Source organism: Haemaphysalis longicornis, unplaced genomic scaffold (genome assembly GCF_048455015.1).
Source record: "Haemaphysalis longicornis isolate Haplotype H1 unplaced genomic scaffold, Haemaphysalis longicornis Haplotype H1 scaffold_2, whole genome shotgun sequence".
Classification (NCBI taxonomy): domain Eukaryota; kingdom Metazoa; phylum Arthropoda; class Arachnida; order Ixodida; family Ixodidae; genus Haemaphysalis; species Haemaphysalis longicornis.
Window position 1 is genome coordinate 138,691,185 of NW_027526295.1, and position 24,453 is coordinate 138,715,637.

The 24,453-nt window shown below is 46.9% G+C and overlaps 1 protein-coding gene across 1 annotated transcript in view; it reads right to left on the reverse strand.

Moving 5' to 3' along the window:
• Nucleotides 1-22,124, reverse strand: part of LOC144169267 (lysosomal alpha-glucosidase-like) — a 67,612-nt gene extending 45,488 nt beyond the window's left edge. The window contains exon 1 of the mRNA XM_077698333.1: nucleotides 21,766-22,124. Within this exon, the coding sequence (XP_077554459.1) occupies nucleotides 21,766-21,897 (132 nt within the window). The 5' untranslated portion in view covers nucleotides 21,898-22,124. The remainder of the gene's footprint in view (nucleotides 1-21,765) is intronic.
• Between the last annotated feature and the right edge of the window lie 2,329 nt (nucleotides 22,125-24,453).

A 24,453-nucleotide genomic window follows, 5' to 3' on the forward strand; every position in this document is an offset into this window, starting at 1 on the left:
GGACAAGATCTGTTGGTTAAGACAAAGTAAAGGTGTTAATTTTTACCCGCGTCGCTCCTCTTTTATATTGATTATTGAGTGTTTTGCGTTCTCGGTGTTTTTTTTCTCAACTTTAGTGCAGTTTTATCTGGGTTAAATTCTCAGTTATCCCCGTTCCCTTCTACTAATCTTTCCCCATCATCCCCTTACCCCACGATCTTCAAAGCGAAGCTTTACGTGGCTAGGTTGAAGAAAAATCTGGCGGTGCCACGTACGCAGAAAACTACTCCGGCGGATCCCCATGCGCATGCGCAAAAAAAAAAAAACAGGTTAGAGAGGAGTGAGAAATGAGGCGAGATACAGTGGCTGGGCTTATCTCTCTCGCAAGCGACAATGACAGGCAAGGGCGGTTACGGTGCGAGTGCAGCAGCGTAGCGTGACAATGGCAAACACTGGCGGCACGTTTCTTTGAAATGGGTAGACCACGCGTCATACGTAAAACAACTGCCGCGCCTTACAACTTCGCTGGCTAAATCATCTGTAAGGAGTGCATAGGCGCTTCCTTTCTCTTAAAGACGACAGTCTTTCTGGGATACACTTAAACGCAGATGTTTTGGTCTGTCTGTATGCCTGCCTGTATGTTCTTCCACCCGGCCAAAGTGAAACTGAATCTGCGCAATAGTCTCATATACCCAAAGACAAATCTAAACGTTTAAGTGCGGTGTCAATATTCATACTTGTAAATATTGTTGAACAAAAACAAGACATTACGCCAATGTGAGGCAGAAAATCAATACATAAGTGATATTTTCAGTGTTCCTTTGTAAAAAAATTCATAGATGCTTAGTTTTTGCAAAATGAAATGATACATTCACCGCAGAAAAAAATTCACTCCGTCGCCTGCTGTCGCCTGCGCCACTATAGCTTCCGGTGGAATTTTAGGAAATCAAGCGGCAACAGCAACGAAAGGTTCCACAAAATATGTTCCACGTTCCGCTTGGAACGCACGTGGAGTAGGGCAGTGTGGGTCTATAATAAACGTTGAAGTAGGACGTTTCGATTTACGCGCGTCTCCACCGTACGGCAGCGCTGGCATCGAGTCAACCGGCCTGGATCAGTGGAACGCGGTAAATTTAAATTGACTTGAGCAATTCTTTAATGTGTTTACCTTGGGAGGAGCACCACGGAAGAGGAACAGCATGAGAAGTGAGCGGGAAAGCGAAGACAGCATTTACTTGGCAAATTCCGAGAAAGTTTATCGTACTTTGTCGACATTTGCAACGAAGGAAGCTGATACAATGCATTTTTTTTTCATTTTCTCCCCCCTCTCTTTTCTTATATCCAACATCTTCTAGACTATCAGGTGTTGTCTGGAAGGCATGGCAATATCTCTCTATCCCACTCCCTACCCCCTTCCACCTTCCGCTGCACTCCTCTCCTCTTTCCGTACGCTCTCTAATCCCATCACCGTCGCCAATTATCATTCTCTCCCCATCCCATCCCCGTCATACACCCGTAGCCCAGTTCAACTCCTCTCCCATCCACTTCACCATCCCCTTGTGATTTTTCTCTTCCCGTCACCGTTCGATTAAGCTATTTTCCTCATATTACCATACCTCTTCCTGGGCTGGGGTGCACTCGGCAAGCACTCCCAAATAATGTAAATTAAGCTACCTCTTTCACTGCATAGGATAGTACACAACCAACGAGTCCGGCCGGTAATGCCATATGGAGCTGAAACTTGGAGCCTTACTAAACAACTTGAAAGCAAACTTAGGTCTGCTCAATGGGCGATGAAACGAATAATGACCGGAGTAACACTTAGAGACAGGAAACGAGCTTCCTGGATCAGAGGACAACGTACAGTAGAAGGTATAACAGTTCGAATGAAGAAAAGGAAATGCAGTTGGGCTGGCCACGTAATTAGGCGAAATAACAATTGTTGGACTACCATGGCGACAGAGTGAACATTGAGAGCTGGGTCTAGAAAAAGGGGGAGGCCAATTGGTGGATGGAGGAGCGAAATAAGAAATTTCTTAGTTGAAGCATGGACTCGAGCGGCGCGGTACAGGAGCGGGTGGAGGTCGATGGGAGAGGCCTTCATCCTGCAGTTTACCGGAGTAGACTAACGATGATGATGATCCCTCCTCTATTCCCCTCCTCCTCTATATCTCACCTACCCGTTTCCCCTAATCAAATGCTTACCCACCCATTCCGAGTGGGTCGGTAACCCCATAGAGAACAGGCTTGCCAGAAAAATTTCTGGCTGATTCGAGTTACAGACAGACGGAGAGACAGACAGACAGAAAGATAGAGAGAACATTTTTTTCCCCTTTTGGATAGCCCAAGAAAGACTAGTCTTTGAAGCCTAGAGGTCTGCAGCGCTTTTAGTCATGCAAGGACAAATCAAATGTCCTGACGAGGAGTTTTAGAGGGAAAGCTCTACTACGTCATGTCTCTCAAGGCCATTCACCGCGTCGCAATGCGCTTGAGCCAGCAGAGTGAAAGTGTGACAGGTGTGACGCCATGCCGTGGGATCGGCTGCGGGCAGGCGTCGCAAAGTCGGAGCATCGTACCATGTGGCGAGGCTGGGGTACAACGACTGCTTCGTCGGTGCTTTGTCACTCAGTCTTCCCACGGATGGCGCGTTGCCACTGGAGTACAAGTGTGGTAGGCGTAGCCTAACTTTCATGAAACACGGTGTGCATTGTCCTTGTAAAACCAAGCCAAACAGGCATTTCGCTCGTGATGTTGTACATGATATCATGTACACATGATATACATGATATCAATGATATCATTTTCTATCATGTTGTACATGATACAAAAGGGTTACATGACCCAGTTTTCTCTACCTAACTAAAAAAACATCGCGTAGTCAGGCAGAGGAATACAATAGTCCACTAATCAAAATTATATTCGAAACCTACACATGCTAAGAGCGTCAAATGACCTTCCGATACCACGGCAACCAGACGCTAGCTGTGCCGCCTTATTTCTAGGCGTTCTCGGAGGAATATATAACAAACCCCGTCGTCAACAGTTGTTAAACTTCCTGATCTTACCATTAGCTGGCATAAAGCCTCTAATCTTGATCAACTCCCGCATTACGGAGGAACCTCGTTTTTTTTTTTGTTTGTTTGTTTTTCTGACGCCATTGGAAGACTTCCCTTTCGCCCTTTTTCGCTAAAGTATTGCCACCGCAAACAGAAACTGAGTGCTATTCCGCGAAAATCGCAAACAAAGGCTTTCCGCGATCAGTAACCCCTGGCCAGCTCGCCGACAAGTGGAAAGTGCATTGTCCGCCGCCTTCATTGCCTACTGTGTCGCCTGAAACCTGAGCCGCGTGCATCAGCCTTCCACTGGCTTCGAGAACAAAGCAACGATCGGCGGCTTCATTCTGCAAATGCCTCGGGGCTTTGTCTAGGCACATAGCGCGGGGAACAAAAGCTTGCAATAAGAAAACTAACGAAAGTTACCTCGCTCAAGCTTAACGGGGCAATAACTATTGTAGCACGTGTGATAAAAAACAAAAAGAACTTTTTATTGGACGGAAGGGTATTGCAGCGAGCTCGGCCTGAAATATTCTAGATAACAAAAAAAATCACGCAGAACCGTCTGTGGGAATTACCTGGACAATGCAAAGCATTTACTAGTAGGGCTCTGGAAGAAATAGGGGGCTCAGCCCCCTCTAATCTTGCCCTGATGGGACACGTCACAGCTAAGAAACAGAAAAAAACCGACTGGAGTGGTCTGAAGGGCGAGGTGCGATACGCTGAGCCCACAACGCAGCGCTTGTGTTGCGTAGTTCTCTAGTTCGTCCTTGCCAAAAAGTGTAGGCTGTTCATTCTTGAAGTTCTAGTTCCCAATGAGGCCCGCACAGTACAATATTGCAGACTTGACGCATTTTGTAAAGATTACCTCTTGTGTAGAAGACGTCAAGTTCCACGCGGTGTAGAGTGGCGTTCTCACGCTTGCACACACTGTGCGACATTCGGAAGGTGCAAGTAAGTTCGTCTTCGCGTACCCTGGTTTATAGTTCTTCGCACCATCGACGCGTGAGAAAATTAAAGGAGCACTTTTATCTACTTACAAGCGATAGGTATACTCTCTCGCTCTCTCTCTCTCTCTCTGGGATGCGGACATCTGTAAAAGCATTTATTAAACGCTGCGTCTATAGTGCCGTCCAACGTCACTGCATTGCAGTGCATTCAAAGTTACTCGACACACATCAGATGCGAAGCTCCCCACAGGCCCCACGTAACAAAACCCCGTCCGCAGTTGACCCCCCTGCGCCAAGGCAAACAAGGGGAAACACGGGGCGTGCCGACTGGACTGTCATGTGTAGACAGAACGTTAAATTAATACTCAACTGCTTGCGGCTGCCCTAAGTTGTAAAAATAAAGACCGGGAAAACATAAATGCAACCTAAGTCATGTTTTCTATTTAAAAAGCAAGCTTTATTTTATTAAATTCTGTTGTGGTGGTAACACGCACTTTTTATTTAAAATGATACAAGGACGTAATATTACGCATTAGCGAATTTTGGTGTCTAGGGGAGAGGGGGTAGGTTATGGTAATTTGCAGAAAAGTTTGATATTTCCAATGGGGCACGAAACTAAAGGAAATAGTGGGGGCCGGATGTCTGGAGGAAGAAGCCGTTCTTCGCTCCGACAGAGATAACTTGAATAAAGCCAATCAGTAAGGCTGGGTGGGCTTGCCAATCCTACTTTTTGGAGGGCTTGTTGTCGACAGTCGGCAAAGCGAGGGCAGTCCCACAGGATGTGTGCAGTGTTTTTATTGGCTGAGCACCGTGAACACATGGGATCATCTAGACTACCGTATCTTGTAGCGCGAAAATGTGGTGTTCTTGCCGACCCAGCTCTAATCCTGTGCAGGGTAGTGTGCCATTTCCTGGCACAATGCTGAGGGTTATCCGGACGCTTCACACCTAAAGCCGCTCGTAGCTGCGACTTCCTTTCCACCTTGCTGCGGGAGTAGAATTACGAGTTCGAAATAAGGACAGATTCCCCCGTTGTGTTCCCGTCTAGTTTTCGTCCCCTAGGTACGACGCCAATACACTTGGCCCTCAGCATCAACGAAGCTGAGGGCCGCGCCACCCGTATTACCAAGCGGAGTTTCGCAACTGGTGCATATTAAAAAATTCTGGTGCCATTAGGGTTCACTTTTTCTTCATTTAGCATATCATCCCGCCTGACACTACTTCTCTCTCCGTAATCAATCAAACCAGCGAAACCCTACATCGGGACTAGAAGTAAGGAAGCAAAGATAACTCCATGGGGGGCTGAGTTTACAAAATTAGGGAAAAAAAAAGAGTTCGGACAGCGCAAGGTGGGAGCAGTTGTGAGGCTACGGGAAAACCTTTCGGTCTGCAGTAGACATAAGCATCCGTATGATGATGCTGAGGTTCCTGAGTTTCGCTATTGATGGTTCTCAACTTTTCGGCAGCCTGTGTTGGACATCCACTCGCTTGCTCTCTTATGGGACACTCGAAGCGTTCTAACGCGAGCTCTTAGGTTCTTCACAATGAGTAAACCATCGGATTTTGTTACGATGCAATAACCTATCTCTCTTGACAGCTGCGAGTGCATTCGTTTCAGCGCTAAGCAATTATGTAATAGCGTAATTTCATATAACAATCACGTCGACTGCATTTAATGACAATGCAACGATAAAATACCAAGCGCGGGAAATGACACCAGCCTGTTTGCACGCAACATCGATGATATATGATGTATCATCGATATCGACGATATGTACAACGACGTATAGTATCTATCACCTGCAGGAATGCTTGAGTTGTACAACGGATTTGGAAATTGTTGCCAGTTGTATTCTCGTAAAACATCCACACGTAGTTTCTCACTTTTTCTTGATTATGTGTGACAGAATTGGCTGCTATGGACACGTCCTTTTAAAGTACGGGCCACGTGTTGCCTAGACAGAAAATTTGTTCCTCTCCGTCTTTCCAATTTAATGTGAACTTCAGACAACGCCTGCCCATCTCCAACGAAGACAACACACGTTTCGTGAGTAGTTTGAGGCTAGCATGGTCGCCTTTATGAAGAATGTGTTGCCACTTGCGAGGAACGTGTTATCAATGAGGTTGGTTTGCGCAAAACACACGCTCGTGTGATGTCAGGCCGCCCCGGATGTGCTGTCCCGCGATATCACACGCTCTCAGCCCACAATAAACAGGCTCGTCCGTTTTTGTCCCCAAGGTGCCCCTCCAGTACTCTTTCCCCTCGCCTGGCTCGCGCCACGCGGCGGTATGTACACAGCGTCTGCGCGCAACAAGAGATAAGAAAGGGCGTTCTGACGGCGTCGCGACGCGATGCTTCACTGATCACACCCAAGCATCGTACGAAATGAATCGGTCCACCAGAGCGTAGGAAGTGTGGGAACAATGACAAAAAAATGCTACCACTTATTGTTACAATGCTATCGGTGACGGGTGTCGTCACCTTCATTTTTGACGAAAATTTTACGCACACCTCCTTGCGCACAGGGAAAATATATGAAGTTATTTCGTGGAAAATAACACTTACTTTTCTCAAAAAATTTCGAAATCCGGCTTAAGGCACTGGTGTTGAGCGGCTCGGGGAAAATTGGCAACTTTTACCGCTGTAAAACAAACACTACTGCAGCTATCGCCCTAGTTCTTTTTATTTAAGGGCTTTGCATACTCTCAAACGGTTTAACAGATTCGTGTTTGGCATACAGAGTGAATTCCTTTTAATAAAAATGCTTAAATCAGAAAAATTTTGGAAATAGCCCAAATGTGGGGATTTTTTTTCTCGGAATCTAAAAAAGCTAGGCAATTGAAATTTTTTGGTGTAATTCTTCTATACATGTTTAATCTATGTCCCAATTTTAGCTTATGTGCTTAGGAGGCTTCAATATGAAAAAAGCTCTGTACTGCAGCAAGGTCACACGTTTTGGTATATTTTGAAATCCAATTAAAAAAAAGCCATCTTCGATGTTTTTTCAATCTTTAGCTAATGAAAGCCACGTTTGCTCGCTGTCACCTACATCAAAAACATTTTGCACCATTTTTGTTGTTTTGCAGCTACAAAGCACCAAATATGGCCTTGTTAGTAGTATTGCGGTGACATACACAAGTGGTTTGTAAGAAGTTTATGACCTCAATGTAAGGCGAGAAATGGCCATTACAAAAAGAAAAAAATTAAATGAACATTGTGGTGAGCATGCCTTGTTGAAATTGCATACGTATGAAGTACATTTCACCTAAATCCCATGTTTGAAGCTCCGGCTTCCAAGCCCATCGCGTGCATAATTATCAACTGGTGTGGTCTCAGCCGCGCAACTCGAAACCTTACCTTTTTAGTTCTGGGCTTGATATGATTGCCGTAATATTTTGGACGAAAGACAGCGGGGTAATTTAGCGATACAAAAATGTCTCTTATGAACGAAGACTGCAAATTATTCTTAATTTCGAACTATATGCATTTCAGTTTTCTCATTTGGTACTCGCCCTGTCTTCAAACTTCAGGAATAGCACCCTTGTGAAATTTTCGGTTCACTAAAAATTTGAGTACACATGAACTGTTTCCCGAGGACCTCTGTTGCCCTGTAAGCTACTGCAGAGCACTTAGCCCGGACGAGGCCGCACTTCTTTACTGTCATTCAATTGAACATGAAGCAGGAGGGCAGTGAGGCTGATCCAAGTGGTAAATAGTGGGTTAGCGGCAACCAAAGCGTTTTAGATTCTAACAGCTCCAGGGTGGCAACCGTCTAGTGACCTTCAGTAGAGGCCAGGGTGTACATGGTGGTTAGTCGGCTGAACGCGATCTTTTGTTCCACTGTCCAGATCTTTCACGCCATGGAAGTTCATTTTTAAGATAATTCTTTTCTTATGCCCTCTTAAATAATAAGCCCAAAGCACGCGCTCCTGACTACTCTTAGGCTATGCACCTCCTCTGGCTCGTCGATGTGCGTGAATCGCCGCAGGCGACGATCAAGCAGGAACTGCTGCTAGCCAGGGCGGTTTTTTCAATCCGCCTGATCCTGTTAACTTTCACGGCGGCTAAGGTCAGGGCTATATGTTCTGTTTGATAGTTTAAGTTTTGCTGGGTAACATGAGATCATATCTTTCTGAAAATAAGCAGGAAGTTCTGCGGCCATTCTTCAGTACTTATTTATTTCCGCCGGAACGCTTACCCCGACGCTGCAAGTTAGACTAAGCTCGAGCATAGCCTGTGCTCCCCTGTGGCTTCCGAGAGGTCCGGATCTCACCTTACCCACTCTGTATATGCACATGGGCCTACACAGCGCACACACAACGTTGAGCAGCACATGAAGAGATGCACCCCTAAGAGCGAGTGCGCTTGCTTGAATGATTCACTTGGGGTGTTTTTCTACAACTTGTTAAAATGCCGGCTACGTTATTCACGCCTAATTTCAACAAAGCATGCTCACTATACAGGCATTGCTCACAACATAACCGTTCAACATATCATCTGATTCGACGTAAATGAACAACGAACCCATGGACTCTGCCAAGACGCAAGGCGAGAGCGACAGGCCCTTAAAGGAACCAGCCATTAAGGAAAAAACTATCGAATCCTACCCGCCAATGGATAAGAAAAGCAAGCACATCGACGAACTTAAAGCAAGGATGGACCACATAGAGGCATCGCGTTGCTTCAGCAGGTCGAGCTAAGCCTACCACCGATTGTAAGTCACCCAACGTTTGCACCGCTCTTCGCGCAACATCCTTACAATCAAGGCAACCAGCAGCTGCTCAACCTTATTCAAGGATGGCCATCAACGCACCTGCAACAACAACAGGCTTAACGATCTGGCAGTGTGACTGTCGTGGCTTCAAGAACAAGAAGGTGGTGCTCCATCAAAATAGCACACACACCACATGGAAGCCGGGTGTATTGTCACTTCAAGAAACACTCACGGACGCCCCGCCCCTTCCCGGCTATAAGGTGCACAAGGGCCCCGCCGATGGCAGGGGCATCTGCACACTGATGAGAAAGGGACTCATGCTCGTGGAACATGAATTACAACAAGGACAAGCCAAAATTGATCACACACTCACCCAGATCATACCCGGCAAAAGGAAGAAGGGAACCCTATACCTTATCAATGTATACAGCAACTCATCACAAAGGAAGCAGAAGTTCAAGACGCTGCTACTTAGGGCTAGCACTGCAGCGGGTCGAAACACACTCATAGTGTGCGGCAACCTCAATGCGACGCAACCTGCTTGGGGCTACAAGAAACGCACAGCTAACGGAAAATACCTACACCAAGATACCACGGACCTCGGCTGCACGCTCATTACGGACCCGAAAAATCCAACCAGGATCGGAAACTCGGATTCCAGGGATACCACACCTGACCTCACGTTCGTGACGAACGATGATAATAGAGCAATCACCTGGGACAACACGGGAGCCGACCGTGGTAGCGACCATACTATAATTGAAATCAACATCACAGAATACAACAAGACAAGCATCAGGACGCATAAACTGTCGACGGGAACGCCTTCAGAGACCGTAGGCCCAAGGAACACTGTGAAATCGAGGATTTAGAAGCCTGGACCACGGAGCTTACCAAGGACGTACGAGAAGCGACAGAAACCGTTGAGACGGATGCAGAAATTGAGCAAATGGGCAGCATACACCTCATCGAGGCTAAACTGCCCTTGCTGAACGCTGGAAGAAACAACGGCTGAATAGGGGACCCAGAAGGAAGGTGGCTGAGCTCAAAAGGGCGATCGAAGAACACTGCCACGCGTTCTGCGTGCAGCAGTGGAATGAGATCTGCAACGCAGCGGATGGACAGTTGCATTGCGGCAGGACCTGGAATATCTTACCCCGTCTTTTGGATGAAACTAAATCCAAGTCCCATCAACGTGATACACTAAACAAGATTATGCACCGCGACATTCAGAAACACGGTAAAGAGGAGATAATCAAGAAAATCAACGACAAATACTTACCGCCTACCCCAGTTGTGCAACAAGGTCCATACCAAGGACTACCAAACGAATGGCTGGATCAGGAAATCGATGTTGAAGAGGTTCGAGTAGCACTACACGAATAAAACAGCAAATCTGGAGCAGGCCCGGACCTAGTAACAAACAAGACTCTCAGATACCTAGATGACCACTCAATTGAAAAGCTATTCAAATTCTACAAGTGTGGAAAACAGGATCACTGCCGCTAGTTCAAAACAGCCAAGACCATTCCCATCGCTAAGCCAGGTAAACCACCGGACACCGACAATCTTACGCTCAATTCGCCTACGTCGTGTGTAGGCAAGGTACTGGGGCATGTCCTCATAAATCGATTGTAGGATTACGTGTAGAGGGAGTAACCACGGTTATCGGCTCCCGAAAGAGAATAAAGGCCAACTGCAACGAAATTTTCGGCTGCTTAAATGCACTATTTTCCGGCTGTATAACCCTAAAAGTTGCTAACTGCAAAATTTGGAGGCCCAAATGTGCTTCGCTGCATCGTAAACGAAGATCAAAAACGCTCTTTTCAAACCGAAACTGGAAAAAAAGGGCGGCCATTACGGACGGACGGAAGTGACGTTACACTAAGGAATCTAGTGGGCGCAGGCGGCAGCCGGCGGATTTTCCCTCAGCTGCCTGTGAGAAAACGGCGCGCATTCTATGTGTTTCGGGTCGTGTGTTGCTTCAGACATTTAAAACATGCGCGAAAAGGGGTTGGGAAGTTCGTGCAACCATTATTACTTCATTCTGAGCTGCTGAGACGCGCCTATAGTCGTCCGGTAAAACGAAAACACAGGCTCGCGAGACGTCGCGGCGAATGTGGGTGCACAAAAGGCAGTGTTGAGCGCGCGCCGGCACAGCTAATATGCCCTGTGCCGATCGAGCCATCCTGTGTTCGTGAGAGAAAAAAAGAAAAAAAGCTACCGTGGCAGGAAAGTGTCGAAACATGCCGGCTAGGGTGTAAGAATTTGGTTTCAGCGCATGTTGTGAAAGTTCAAATCCAGAATTCTAATATGTTTGTTTACACGGGCAGTTTTGTTCCTGTTAGCAGGGTGCCTGCGCCAAATCTTTAGATAATGCTGCCATGTAGCGATGAAAGCGCAGCAGTGTCTTCACTCGTGAAGCAATGACCTTCCCTGGGGCTCAGTGCTGCGAAATGTGGCCTCGTTTTTTTTTTTTTTTTTTTCCAACTGGCGAGACAACAGCGGCTAGTATTTATTTGTTTTTTGACGAAGTTGTTTGAAACGAATCGATTCCGTGAAGTGCGCCGCGTGCTGTACTCGCCCGCGCCTCGACCGGCGCAATAACAGTGACTACAGCGTATCACCTCCGGTCGGCGCAGAGCTCTTCGATGGCGTCGGCGTACTCGCGCTCTCGAAAAGTCGACCGGCCGATCGTGCAGTGGGCCGCACAGCTAGCTGCCGTACTCGTTCACGCCCCGACCGGCCGCGACAACAGCGTATCGTCCCGCGCAGGCCGTTCTGCTCGTAGAGACGCCCGGCCGCGAGCTTGTAGCGCACCGCAAAGCCGCCGTAGTCGTTAGCGCCCGACGCACCGAGCGGCCTCGACAACAGCGTATCGTCTCGCCACAGAACTGGTCTCGCGTCGGCCGTTCTACGTATTGCGCACTCGTAGAGATGCCCGGCCGCGAGCTTGCAGTGCGCCGCCCAGCTGCCGTAGTCGTTCGCGCGCCGCCGCACCGACCAGCCGCGCCAACAGCGTATGGCCTCACGTAGGCCGTACACGCGTTTCGGGTGCTCGTCGAGTTGGCCGAGAGCCTGCTGCCGCCGTCACCGCCGTCGCGACCACGAAATCGGCCGTTGTGCTACTGCCGTATTCGCTCTAGACCGGCCCCGGCACTTTTCGAATTTGCTCTTTATGTATCGGCAACCCAGAGTTTCTTCAGCTTCTCGCATTATGGAAACGCGTGAAAGCAATTATTCGTGCAAGAGGCACAAATTACACTGCTTCCTCGCGTGAGGCCGCACGTAAAAGGGCTACTCAGTAGAGGCAGAGGCGACGGCCGCACGGGTGTCCTGACTGGCACGTCACATCCGGAAGTCCGCCGCAGTGGCGACAAGTTGCGGCGACACTCCGCTAGACGGCTAGCAGCGGGAAAACTGGACGAAAACACTAAAAGGGGGAGACACAAACAAGCATTCACTTTAAACTGACCTCGAAAAAAAACACAAATATATGCATATGTCGCGTCCTCACAGAGCATGTGCGCTAAGAAAAGAGAGAGAAATAAACACCCCTAGCTTCTGACACCGGCGGTACAGAATATACAAATTACATTTCAACCTATGCCCAGATAAGAAATCTCTTTGTCATGCAAAATAATAGAAGTTCTGACTGACACAACCCGTCGACCGTTTCATAATGCGCGCTGCCTCGACCAGCTCCCTGGCCGTCTGGTTCCTATGAAAGAACAAAATCGAAGTGTCGGCAAAACGAGGTGTGCAACCGCACTGCCTGCAATGTGCCCAAGTTGTGATGCTTCAGTTGAAGCGCGAAATCATTGACCACTCCGAACGAAAGGATAATTTGTAATTTAGCTTCATTGTAGACATTTTTGTGTCACTGCATCACTCCGTTGTATTTCATGCAAAATGTTACGGCTATCATTTAAAGCCCACCGGTCTTAAAAAGGCCACATCTGGAATAGCGCGGTTGAGACGCACACCACTTGATAATTCTACACGCGACCAAACATTGGCTAGGAAGGCGGAGCTTCAACATGACATTTAGGTCAATGGACTCTATACACGTTCAATTTCAACAAAGTATGCTCACCGGAGCGTCTCTTCAATTATTTTCTCTATGTAGCGGCCATTTCTCGCAGTACATTGCGGTCATAAGCTTCTTACAAACACCTTGAGTATGTCACCGCAACACTGCAACAAGGCCATATTGGCCGCTTTGTAGCTGCAAAACAACAAAAAAAGTGCAAAATGTTTTTAATTTAGGTTACAGATAGCAACATTGGGTAAATTTGTGAAAGTTTGATGAAAACTGAAGATGGCCTTTTTTTAATTGGCTTTCAAAATGTACCAAATTGCGTTAACTAGCTGCAGTACAGTGCCTTTTTCATAGTAAACCGTCTTGACCACATAAGCTAAAATTGGTATGAAGATTGAAGACAAATAGAAGAAAAACATTAAATGTTTGAACTACCTCGCTTGTTTAGATTGCGAGAAAAAGCCCCCTCATTTCGGCAGTTTTCAATTTTTTTTTAATATGGGAATTTTTATTAAAATAAATTCACTCTGGAGGCAAAACACGACTAAGTTAAAGCAAAGGTTTTAAATAAAATGGACTAGGGTGATAGCTGCAGTAGTTTTTGATTTACAGTGATCAGTTTCCTATTTTACGCGATCCGATCATAGCGCCAGTGAGCCGAGCCGGCTTTGGGAATTTTTTTGAGGAAGGCAAAATTTTTCAATACAAAATAACTCACATATGTTTCCCCCTGAGCACAAGGCGCTATATATACACATTTTGTCAAAATTAAGGATGTCGACCCGACAGGCCTGTACCTCTCGCGTGAAAGCACCCAATTGTTGAATATTCCGTCAAATGTTGTCTCGCAGTGCTTCTCCTCGGCCTCGCAGGTCCGGAAACTTGGGTCCTGGCGACGCGATCACATCCGTTCTTCAAATGGGATGCCAATCGATTCCGCGCACACTGCCGTGAGTATTATCGTCGTGCTGCCGCCTGCTGTTGCGCCACAACCACAAAAACTTCTCGATGTTCTGCTCTTTCTTGGAGACTAATGACCCAAAATAGGGGAACTTCAGTTGACAGCTAGCTGAGGCTGCATGTCGAGCATGTCGAGGAGGCGTATTAAATAAACTGTAAACAAACAAACCTGAAACAAAAGTTACCTACTGCTCGTATAGCCCCCTGAGATGAGGTAGACGAAATGGCGAAAGCCGATGGCCGTACGCAGTGAAACTGACCGACTGAGCACGCGACGCAGGTTTCAGTCACGCTCCTAGCTGTTACGAGGTGTCACGTTGATACGAATCTCTTATAGAATCCGCATTGGCGCTCGGATAGCCTCTTCGTTTTTTTTCTGTGCTGTTTTGCAAATGATGGGGCTTCGCTACGCGAACACCTTCCAAGCGAGAGGTGCATCGAGCGGATATTTCGGCAGCCTCACGCCTCCATGTTACTTGTGCCTGTGAAGCCGTTTGTACGCTGGTGTCGTGACTGCAACTTTAGCGCGCACGTTCCAAGCAACCGGGTACTCAACCACCAGCGCCACGCATATCTTTCCCCGAGTGCGCGCCAGCCACCTCACACTCTGAAAAACCCAGAAGAAAGAAGTATCTTGTGTACATTTCATTATTTTTTCGTTTTTTTATTCTATTGGCGCCACTACGGAGTACTTCATAGGGAAGCACAACCATTGGTAGTGCTAAATGCTGTAGTATACTACTACTGCTGGAAACAGAGCCAAGTTATCCACAACCGACGATTGTAAAGCTATATGTATTGCTCTACGAGTAGTCAATCACTGCAGACAATTAATGCGGGTGTTATCAACCTATCAACAATCATCATGTGTAAAGACGTGTTTTTCCAGAGTTCTTTCATATGAGCAATTATCGCTACGGTCGCATCCAATTGACATTAACTAAGGAGGAATTATGTTTGCGAGACGCCGTCCCTCCCCGAAGTCGCGTTAAGGCTACCGACGTTCACACTCGCTCCCTTTGTTTCAGTCTAGCGAATCCGCAGTCACCCGCACTCGTGAGCGGAAAGCCTCTTTCGAAAGATAGCGCACATACACGACGTAAACCCGCAGACACGGGACGACAATGAAGCCGCGCAGCGAGGTGCTCTGTCAAACCACATGAAAAGGAAGCACAGTGCCCAGCATATACGAGCATGACAGCTGCATGCGAAGCCTTCGCAGTCATAGCCCAGACGGCCAACATGTGTTCATATGCGTGTTCCTATCTGTGCGTCGGTGCGTGCGGGTTCCTTTTTAGCGCAGATGTGCGGGGAGAATGTGAGTCACTGCACAACAGAAAAACGTGCGGGTCATTGCAGTACGATATCAGAATACCTGGAAGACAATGTCGTCAGTGCGACATTTCCGCGGTTCTCTCTCTTTTTTTTTTGTATATTCTGAAGGAAACCCCCCTTTGTGTTCCACCGACGCCGTCTCCATTGTTTCGGTATGGCTAGCTAGAATCTGCGTGACCGGAAATGTTTTGCTCAAGGCGCAAAAAAGAGTAGTTTGAGAAGACGCAAACACTCCTCGAAAACACCCCCATCTCGTTTCGATGTGGAGTTATCTTACTTTGTCCTGAAGTGTTATGCGCCCATTTATTTAAAAAAGCCGAATTGTAAGCTGGAATTAGTGTCGTTTCTGGGACGATTTCCACGTGTATTCGGGTATGAACACTTATCAATTAATGGTAGGGATGAATAACTGTTACTAGTGCTAAGGTGCATAATATTGATAGTGAAAATAAAATCGAGCTACCGGGAACAAATTATTGTAAATATAGCGAGCGATATAGCGCCATAAGGAAGTCAACTATCGCAATCTTTTGGCGGTTAACCACCGTCGAGCTATTGACGCAGTATTATCAACAGTCGGATTTTGTAGCGATTTGAATAGCAATTTTCAAAAATGACAAAGGATGTCAAGAGCACAGCCAGGTAGTTGTTGTCACATACAAAGAAACGCACGTACAAGTGTCCGGAAATAATTTTGAACTCACGGAAGGCCTGGATGAGATACAATGGAATGGGATGGCTGACTCTATTGTGGCAAGGAGTCCAAGCGTCTTTGTTGTGGGATATGCGACTAAGGGTAGGGAAAGGGGGTTCAGATAAAGCTTGTTCGCGGCACTTGGAGCGTTCACTGGAGCACGTCAGGGCAGGTCACGTCCATAGTTGTACAGCACGCACTCCGGTAGAAGTGGCGAAAACACTCTGAGATGATGATTATTCGCATTTGCCTTTTAAGGGCTAAATAAAGATTTGAAATCCTGTTCGGGCAGCCTATTGAATGAACACGCCAAAAATGAATAGTCTGTTCACCATCGATAAGTTTTCGTACATTTTCGAAAGTGGCTGCAGCTGAGTTTTCCTAACGCGGGCCATGTAACTATACATAGCAGCTTACTGACAGCCAAGCTTGAATCGCGGCAGTGAAGTTCGTATCGTGAATAAAATGCCCACGTGTGTCGCAATCACCGCTTAAATCAATAAAACAAGAAAGCACCCACAGATGTGAGAAATAAGCTCCCGTATAATTTGGCGCAAAGAAGCAAGAAAATGAGCAAATTTTATCTTCCCAAACTGACAACAGAACTGAAAAACCCCGAACTAAAATTTGACTGCATTAAACACATTTCAGAAAGTGTGTTTCTCACTGGCATGTTCTTTTTTTATTTCTATGAACCTACTTCACTGCAAGACGTTACAAAAATGTTGGAGCGCTTGCATTGGTAGTGACGGCATTTAAATTGCCAAACTGTTCACCAGAGGTAAGCGCCCACGCCATAATAAAAATTGCAGTAACTCCCTGCCAATGGAAATTCATACCCAGCTTTCTCGCTCAAAATTACAACCTCTCGGGAACCTCGAAAAACCACTTTAGGAAAATAATATTCGGCATAAAGCTAGAAGTCAACGTGAAGATTAAAATGCTAAAAGAACATTTCAGGTTTCTGAATATTTTTTTCGTAATTTGCTGTCAAACCTACTAACTCCCCATGCATTTCTATGGGATAGTTCCCATGGCTCAGGAACCCAGTCGCGCAACGTGCGCGACTTGAAACTGTGCACAAAGCAAGTATTCACCCCAAGTATTAGCTGTGCAAAAGAACTTTTCATTTCGCTAAAAAATTGCAGAGTAATCACTGTTGAAAGGACTGCCATGAGCGGGAAAGCTGCACATGGTCGGATAAATTGGAAAGCCCCTTTAAAGCCGTCTTGACTAGTGCACGCTAATAAATTGCTGGTGAGATGTTTTTCGAGGAGGCTATACGACGAGTCTGCTATTACGGTAGAAAGGCTTCAGGGCCTCTAATGAATGCCTTTGTAAGATTCCATGTTTCTCTCTAGACTGCAATATACCGGACCCAAGCCAGTTTCCCTACCATACACCATTTGTGCGGGAAGTATACGCAGATTTCATGCATTCAGGCGAACAATCCATAAATAAACATAACCAAGGTGAGAACAGGGCGTGCTTTGTCGATACTGATGTTCTCGGGTAGTCTTCCTTTTTACTGCGAAGCCGTTATGCCTCCAACCAGCCAAGGAAATTTTTGTATCCGCGTCAGCAGAAGACTCCCAGGCTACTACTGGGTACACAAACAAACATCTCAGGCTACTACTACTGATGACTGACCACGCACAGGCTACAAAAGCTACTGGCACCGCCAGAAATCGAACCAGGGTCCGAAGGGATGCGGAGCGAAAGCCCGTCATCTTGCCTACTAAGCTACGCCCATACGTGGAGACCGGGAGACAGACGGTGGTTGGGATTCAGCGTCTGGGGAGGGGGACGGCGCTTTTTGGAGGAGACACATAAAACAACAGTGACGGGGCGACCGTGAGAGAGGTGACGCCTTAGCCGCGCGTGCCGCCCTCCTCCTCATCCTTCCAAAGACGGTTCTCTCCGTTTTCTTTCTTCCGACGCTGCTGCGTTTGGGGTTCAGCCGAATGTGTGACCAGTCGAAGAAAATTTAGATTTTGGGCATTTTGCGCGCCGAAACTAAAACAGGGCTATGAGGCGTGCCTTAGTGGAGGGTCCGGATTAATTTTCGCCACCGGGGGATCTTTAACCTGCACCGAAGTCTCCAGGCATAGGTGTTTTTGCTTTTCACGTCCATGTAAAAACCAGCCACTGCGGTCGGGATAGATTGATTCATTGATTATTTATGGGGTTTAGAGAGCCGACGGTCACAGGCGATCAGGCATGCCGTGGGGGGGGGGGGGGGGGGCGGGGGCTCCGGGATAATTTTTGGCCACCTGGCGATCTTTAACGTGCGATAAAATCTCGAACACATGGGCATTTTCGCTTTTCGCCTCCACCAGAAAAGCGGCCGCCGCAGCCGGGAATTGAACCGGCGTCACAGCGCCTTAGCCACTAAGCCACCGCGGTGGGTCGGAACAAGATTTCAGGACCGTTTTAAGATTAACTTAGGTAGCCTTCTACGGCAAAAGCGAAGTGGTGATTAAAGCGTTCACTTATTCTTTGTGACAGCCTAATGCTCGAAAGATTCCTGAAAGCTAAATTTCGCTGTAGTTTTCCTCAAGAATTTTGAAAAAATTTTGAATCGCCCGGAAAGATCTTCCACCTACCCTCCCTCCCTCTCTCTGTCTCTCTCTCTCTGTCTCTCTTGCTCACTCGCTCGCTCGCTATCTCGCAACGCCAACAGCGAAGTCATATATGTGTTGATAGGAAAAGACAGGGTCAAGATAACAATTAACTAAGCACTAAAAGAAAAAAAAAACGTCCTGCTGCGTCCGGAAAGTGATTATTTTTGCGATGTTTAGATAGTAAACGGTAGGAGAGAACCCTTGCAACAGCATTTTAATCATTCCGTAGACATCCAAGCCTAAAAAGAACAGAGACGAGTAGTTGGTTCGGAGTCGGTATTTGCCTGCAGCGTATGCAATTATGGACTAGTGATACTCCAAGAACGAAAGAGAGAGAACCTTTATTAGAAAAGGATGACCAGCGGTCGCGATGGACGAAAGGAATGGGGAGGGAGGGTAAGAGAAAATAAACAAATGCTGGTCGTTCTCAGCAGAGTCAATTCCTGGGCCAGTTCTTGGAACCGGCAATTAATGGGCCAGTTCGTTCGGGGGATGACCCACTCAAACAACCCGTTTTAGTCCGCTTTTAATTGAATAAACTGCTATTTCATATAAAATTTGTGCATCAGTTTGCTGTGAATGTGGATGTGATTGGGGTGATTTGAATGTACGGTGCCTGGCGAAAGCTGGGCACCACCAAACTAGGTGTGAGAACAAGAACGCATTAAACTGCGCAATTTTGTTTCAAGTCAAATGATCAGGCAGCTATTTTTTTCAAAAACCAGATAATTGGTAGCCCTATTTTGATGTACTGCCAGAATGTCAATATGTGACCTGTGCGAACCATATTTATTTTTGCTTGTTCTAGTTCGTATGATTTGTGCACGATAGTACATGAAACAAGAACTTCAGTTTTTGCGGGACACACGACCTTCTGTATGCTACCGTTTTGTCCCTTCATACAAACTATGCGATAAAACTACACGACGTGTGGCGATAATCGATAGCTATGTGGAGTACGCCATCAGCTCTCTTTTCGTATTGGCATGGCGACGTAACTGCCGCACCACCTGGTTCTGCCATCAGCTCTTTTTTTTTAATTTCAGTTCGCTGATTACCTGGTGTTTTTGATTATTACATTTTCAGTGATTGACTTCAGTTTTGAGTGATTGCCTGCTGGACTCCTTGGCTTCTGTCACCTCCCGGCGGCCACACATGTAGTTGTTTTCTGCTAGTGCATCACGCGTCTGCTTTCAAAGGAGAACTTGCACGGCTTTAAACGCAGGCTGATCGCACACAGAACCTTCCCACATAGTCGCCGCAGTTTCTCGCAATGACAGCTAACTCGTGTGCACCGTTACGCACCAATGCCAGCGCAATGTCGACAAGCTACGTACAGGTGCAGCCCTAGTCGCTCTTTTGTTCCCGTCCTGCAACAACAAATGCCACCCCCGCTGTTGCCTCGCCAACCTTGACAAGGGCTAGCGCGGCGAGTACAGAGACATATAGCTACACACTTCCCTCGTGCCCACTTTCGTGATTGAAAATTTATCCAAACACCCTAGTTGCCACCTTCGTAAAAAAACATTTAAGGCTACAAATTGCACGGCGTTCCCATCGCGCATGTTCCGCCGCATGTGCGCGGGTATCATTCGTCGCCCGTGGGCTTTAATTCTTGTCTCAGCGCATGGGCCTCTTTTGTAGTACGTACGCGTACATATCCCGCCAAAAGGCAGTGCCCGTTTCTGAAAAGATATTACCGTTACATTTTTGTTCGTATTGTCGCGCCTTGGTGAAACAATGTTTTTTTGTTGTTTAAATTTGCGCGCCATGTAGCTCTGTACTGCCCCAGTACGCCTATCATCGCTTATCCTGACGTAAATCCAATTCTACTGATCCACCCCGTGTGCGCGACTGAGACGAATCCAATGTCCTTTCCTTCCTTTTTCACTTTCAGATACAAACTAGCTCGGCCAGACTGAGCGCCGCTCTGAATCCGTGGATTGTTAATTGCGGCGTAATGGTGCCCTGGTAAATGCTCTCTTTGTGACACATCGGCGAGAACTTTGTGTGTATTTGTTTGAGTACATGGTGCGTATGTCATCATATTTATGGCGTTATGTAGTCAGTGAAGGGGCTGTGCGTAATTTACCGAGACTGCATATACCTCGTCGACAGCCGTTCATGAAGGAAGCGTGTTTCGACAGCGTCGATCCCCCTTACCCCCCTTCGCGCTTATATTGAACATTAAGTAGTTTTCAAGTCTCCTCCCGTAATAATTCATCGGCCGGCTTTAAGGAAGTTAGGAAGTTTGATGGAGGTGGCGGCCGGATAAAATGGGATCTTCACACAATATTGGCGCATAAATAGTGCGTGGACGCACAACGCACGGTATCTGGGCCGCAGACATGCGGCCTACTGACTTTTTTTTTTCGCGCTCGACATTTCATGGCTCAAGGAAATTTTTTCTCGTTGATCATTTAAGATAACGTGCAGTCTGTCATGATTAACATTACTTCGTGAATAATTGTGGGAACGACAACCGCCAACATAATACCTGTAACGAAATTAAATGTCCTCAACCAGAAGGCGTGGCCCTGTGCCTTCCTCTAAAACAAAAATCGATGTTGGTCCGCCGCTTATTTCACTCCGAACTCCTTGTCTAGAATAATCAATTACTCTGCCTAAAACCGGATGTTTTGAGTCGCAAAAAAACACGCGCCTAATTTTGACGTTATTTTTTATTTTATTTATTTTTGTCAAAGGAGTCGTGGGTGTGAACTTGTCCTTTCCTAATCAATAAAGGTCGGCTCATATCATCTTGAATTATTCACAGGAAAAAAATCTACGACCGAAAAAAAAAACGCATTACCCATCGAGCGAACAAAGTATGACTGCTTATTCGTCGGCTGAATTCGTAAACTGAAGAGCGGGAGTTAGACGCTTGCCGCTACTGTAGCCGCGCCCCTCGAATAGTCGTCTCGCTCTCTTTTCACGCGTTCGGTTCGGCATGCAACAGAACAGAAATGTTAGCTTCAGTTGGATGAACTGCGGCTGCTTGATGATTGGTTTGATAGAGGGTTTTATACGCAGATAAATCTCCCGGAATCACAGAAAAACAGCGAGTAAATAGATAGTCTAGAAAATCTCACGTAATCAGTTATGTTGAGTAAATTCGGAAGGGAACTATAGCTCTTTGTGCCCTCTAGAGAACTGAGGCAAAAAAAAAGATAAAAATTCAAATACACGCACTTGAAATAACTTACTAAGAACTTGATTTTGCCCGCACCGCCATTTCTTCGGCCTATTATTCACTGTTTCCAAACAATCTACCAAGCGAAACAGCGCACCAAAACGCGCATAAATTCCTGTACCGAACCACGTGGTAACTAGAGCATCAACACGTGCATCGAAACGGCGCGTGTCTGCGACCACCGAAGCAGCGTTGAGCAGGTGCGATGTGTAACACTTACCTCTCCGTACATGTCATAGTCCCGCAGCGAGCGGCTGCTGATGGGTTTCCAGGCGCGGTACTCGGTCGACTGATTGGAAGAACACGAGCAAGGTGTGCACTTGCACGCGCACAGCGGAGTCGCGGCCCTCATCAGCGATCCGCGCAGAGTCCGGCACCACCGCGGCCGCCACCGCCGCCGCCGCCCCCGACAACGACGAGCAGTCGATGGAGCAGCGCGCGAAAGCAGCGGTGCGTCGCTCCGTCCGACACGAACAGCGGCGGGCGCAGCACACCGCCTTGGGGTACACCGCGCGGGCGCAACCGCGGCGGCAGGATGCGCTAGGCCGCCGGGCGTGCGTCGTGCGTGTTGTGGCGGCGTGCCAGCGGGAGAGAGTCAACCGATGCGAAACGGTGCTACGCGCCGTGCGGATAGAGCGCACCTGCAGCCATTTTCTGCCCCGTGCCGTGCGGTGAAGTCATCCCGCTGTCGGGCCATGCAGTGAAGCTTCCTTTGGCTGGGAAAAGATCGCGCCATACATATCTGTAACTCCCGAGCGACGCTGCGCACAAAGTTCCAGAGCGGATAGTTTGAATCGTGTCCGCGGCGGGATAAATCAAGTTTGGCATTCTGTTTAGACCTCAAGCAAGTGGGTTCACGGTCAAAGTAGTACAGGGCTGGCGGCGCGGTAGCAAATAACGCTTTTATGAAAAGGAGCAGAGAGCTACATAGCGGTGGCTCTACACAAGACAACGTTGGCATTTTACTTTAAACGACGTCTTACTGCTGTAGCGGTAGTTCGTGTTTATCCTCAAATACCCGGCGGTGTAGTTGTCTGTATGGAGCCTCGGTGAAAGTGGACACTAGGACACAGTTGGGATGAAATCATTGGGAAAGGGGCAGAAAGGGTAAAAGTCAATTCAGCTCATTAACACAAACCTGTCGCAACTGTAATCGCACTTCTCGCGCAGGCCGCACCGCCAGAATTCAGATTGGCAACCGGTCAATTTTTGTCTGAGGGTGCACTTTCATTGCATTCCGATTTTTAATTCGTACTTGTTTATTGTTCCACCCTCTCTGTCCTAGCCAGCAACGATGTTCATTTCAGGATAACGAGTGTTTCCTGAGCTTCCACCTCGGTAGCCATCTGTGCAAATATTCACCGAAAGAAAAGAGGGACGAAGAAGGAAAAGAGCTGATGCCGGCCAAATAAAGGGAAACCAAAAAGAGACCCGATGGGTTTTATTGCGCACTGTTCGTGATTTAGAAAATCAATGCTTGTAAAAAGTGCAATACTGGCTCTTAGCTACACAGTTCGAATTTCTGCCACTAGATCAATTTCTGTCGCGAATTCTAATTTGTGTCACGCATGGTCAGCCTTCTGTCGAGAGAAACTTACACCTGTTATTTGATTTTTTTTATGTCAGATTTAGAAGTAATAGTAACATAAGTGTTTATTACCACGCAATTTTGGTAATAAGACCTGAATGCAGAGGAAGAAATGAGAGGGGAGGCGCGAGGAAGGTGCAGTGCAAAAATGAAATGGGGGGAAAGGAGTAACGGAAAACGGGTATCTACAGACGACGCCGAGCAAGAGAGGGTAGGTGAAAGGAAGCAATAAGAAAATAACAAGATATCAAAATTTCTCAAATGTGAGGGACATCTTAGTCCTTGCAGGAGGATGCATGAAATGTATGGCTCCTATCGCGCTTGCCTTGAAGTTCTAGCCCGGAAAAAAATATCCAGCCACTCTGTATAGAAAATCTGTACCTCTGGTACAAATAGTAATGACCCCCTAAAGGACACCTCCAGTACTTTCTTTTGCCAGGGGAAATCCAAACCGACTGCGTAAATTGCGCCGAAGACCATTCTTCATCATTTTTTGCTATTTGCCGCCAACTTGTTTCTTCTTATTCAAAACTAAAACCGGAAAAGTTCTGGGCGCTATCCTTCGCAGTAAAATGCCTCGCAAAAGGATGTTTATTGATCTATTTATTGATTGATAATAATCTCAGGGTACATCGAAGTACATTGCAGAGGGGAGGGGCAAAATACAATAAATATACACAAAAGGTACCCTATGAATCAGATGCAAAATTAAAGAACAATTGACAGCAAGAGAAATAAAGAAGAAAAAGAAGTGCATGATATATGAAACAACTACACCAGGTTTGACGATGCATTTTTGAATAGTATGGACTCGGCTATGCTTGTTCGGGCGGCTGGTAGACAATTCCACTCATTGCGGGTTCTGGGAAAGAAGGACTGTTGGTACGCTGATGTGTAACAGCGAGGCACGTTGACCGTTTGTGAATGATCTCGTTGAGATGTTATGAATCGCGCAGGTTCAATCCAAAGCGAACGCAAAGAGGGATTGTGATAGAATACCTTATGGAAAAGAAGAATTCGAGACTGCTTCCGGCGGGTAGCAAGCAATGGAAGATGTAACGTCGCTTTGATGACAGTTACGCTGGCTGTACGATGATAGTCAAGATTAAACGAGCTGACCGGTTTTGTTTGGCTTCGACTGTGGGTGTTAGTGCAGCATGGCCTAGATTTCACATTGCGGATGCGTATTCAACCTGTTTAGCAGTGGAACAGTGGAATATTAATAACAGGAGAGCTATGTACAGCCGTTTTCTGTTTAGCATTCGTGATACAGTGTACTTTGCAGCGAGGCGATTTCTTCTCGAGCACAAATAACAAAAA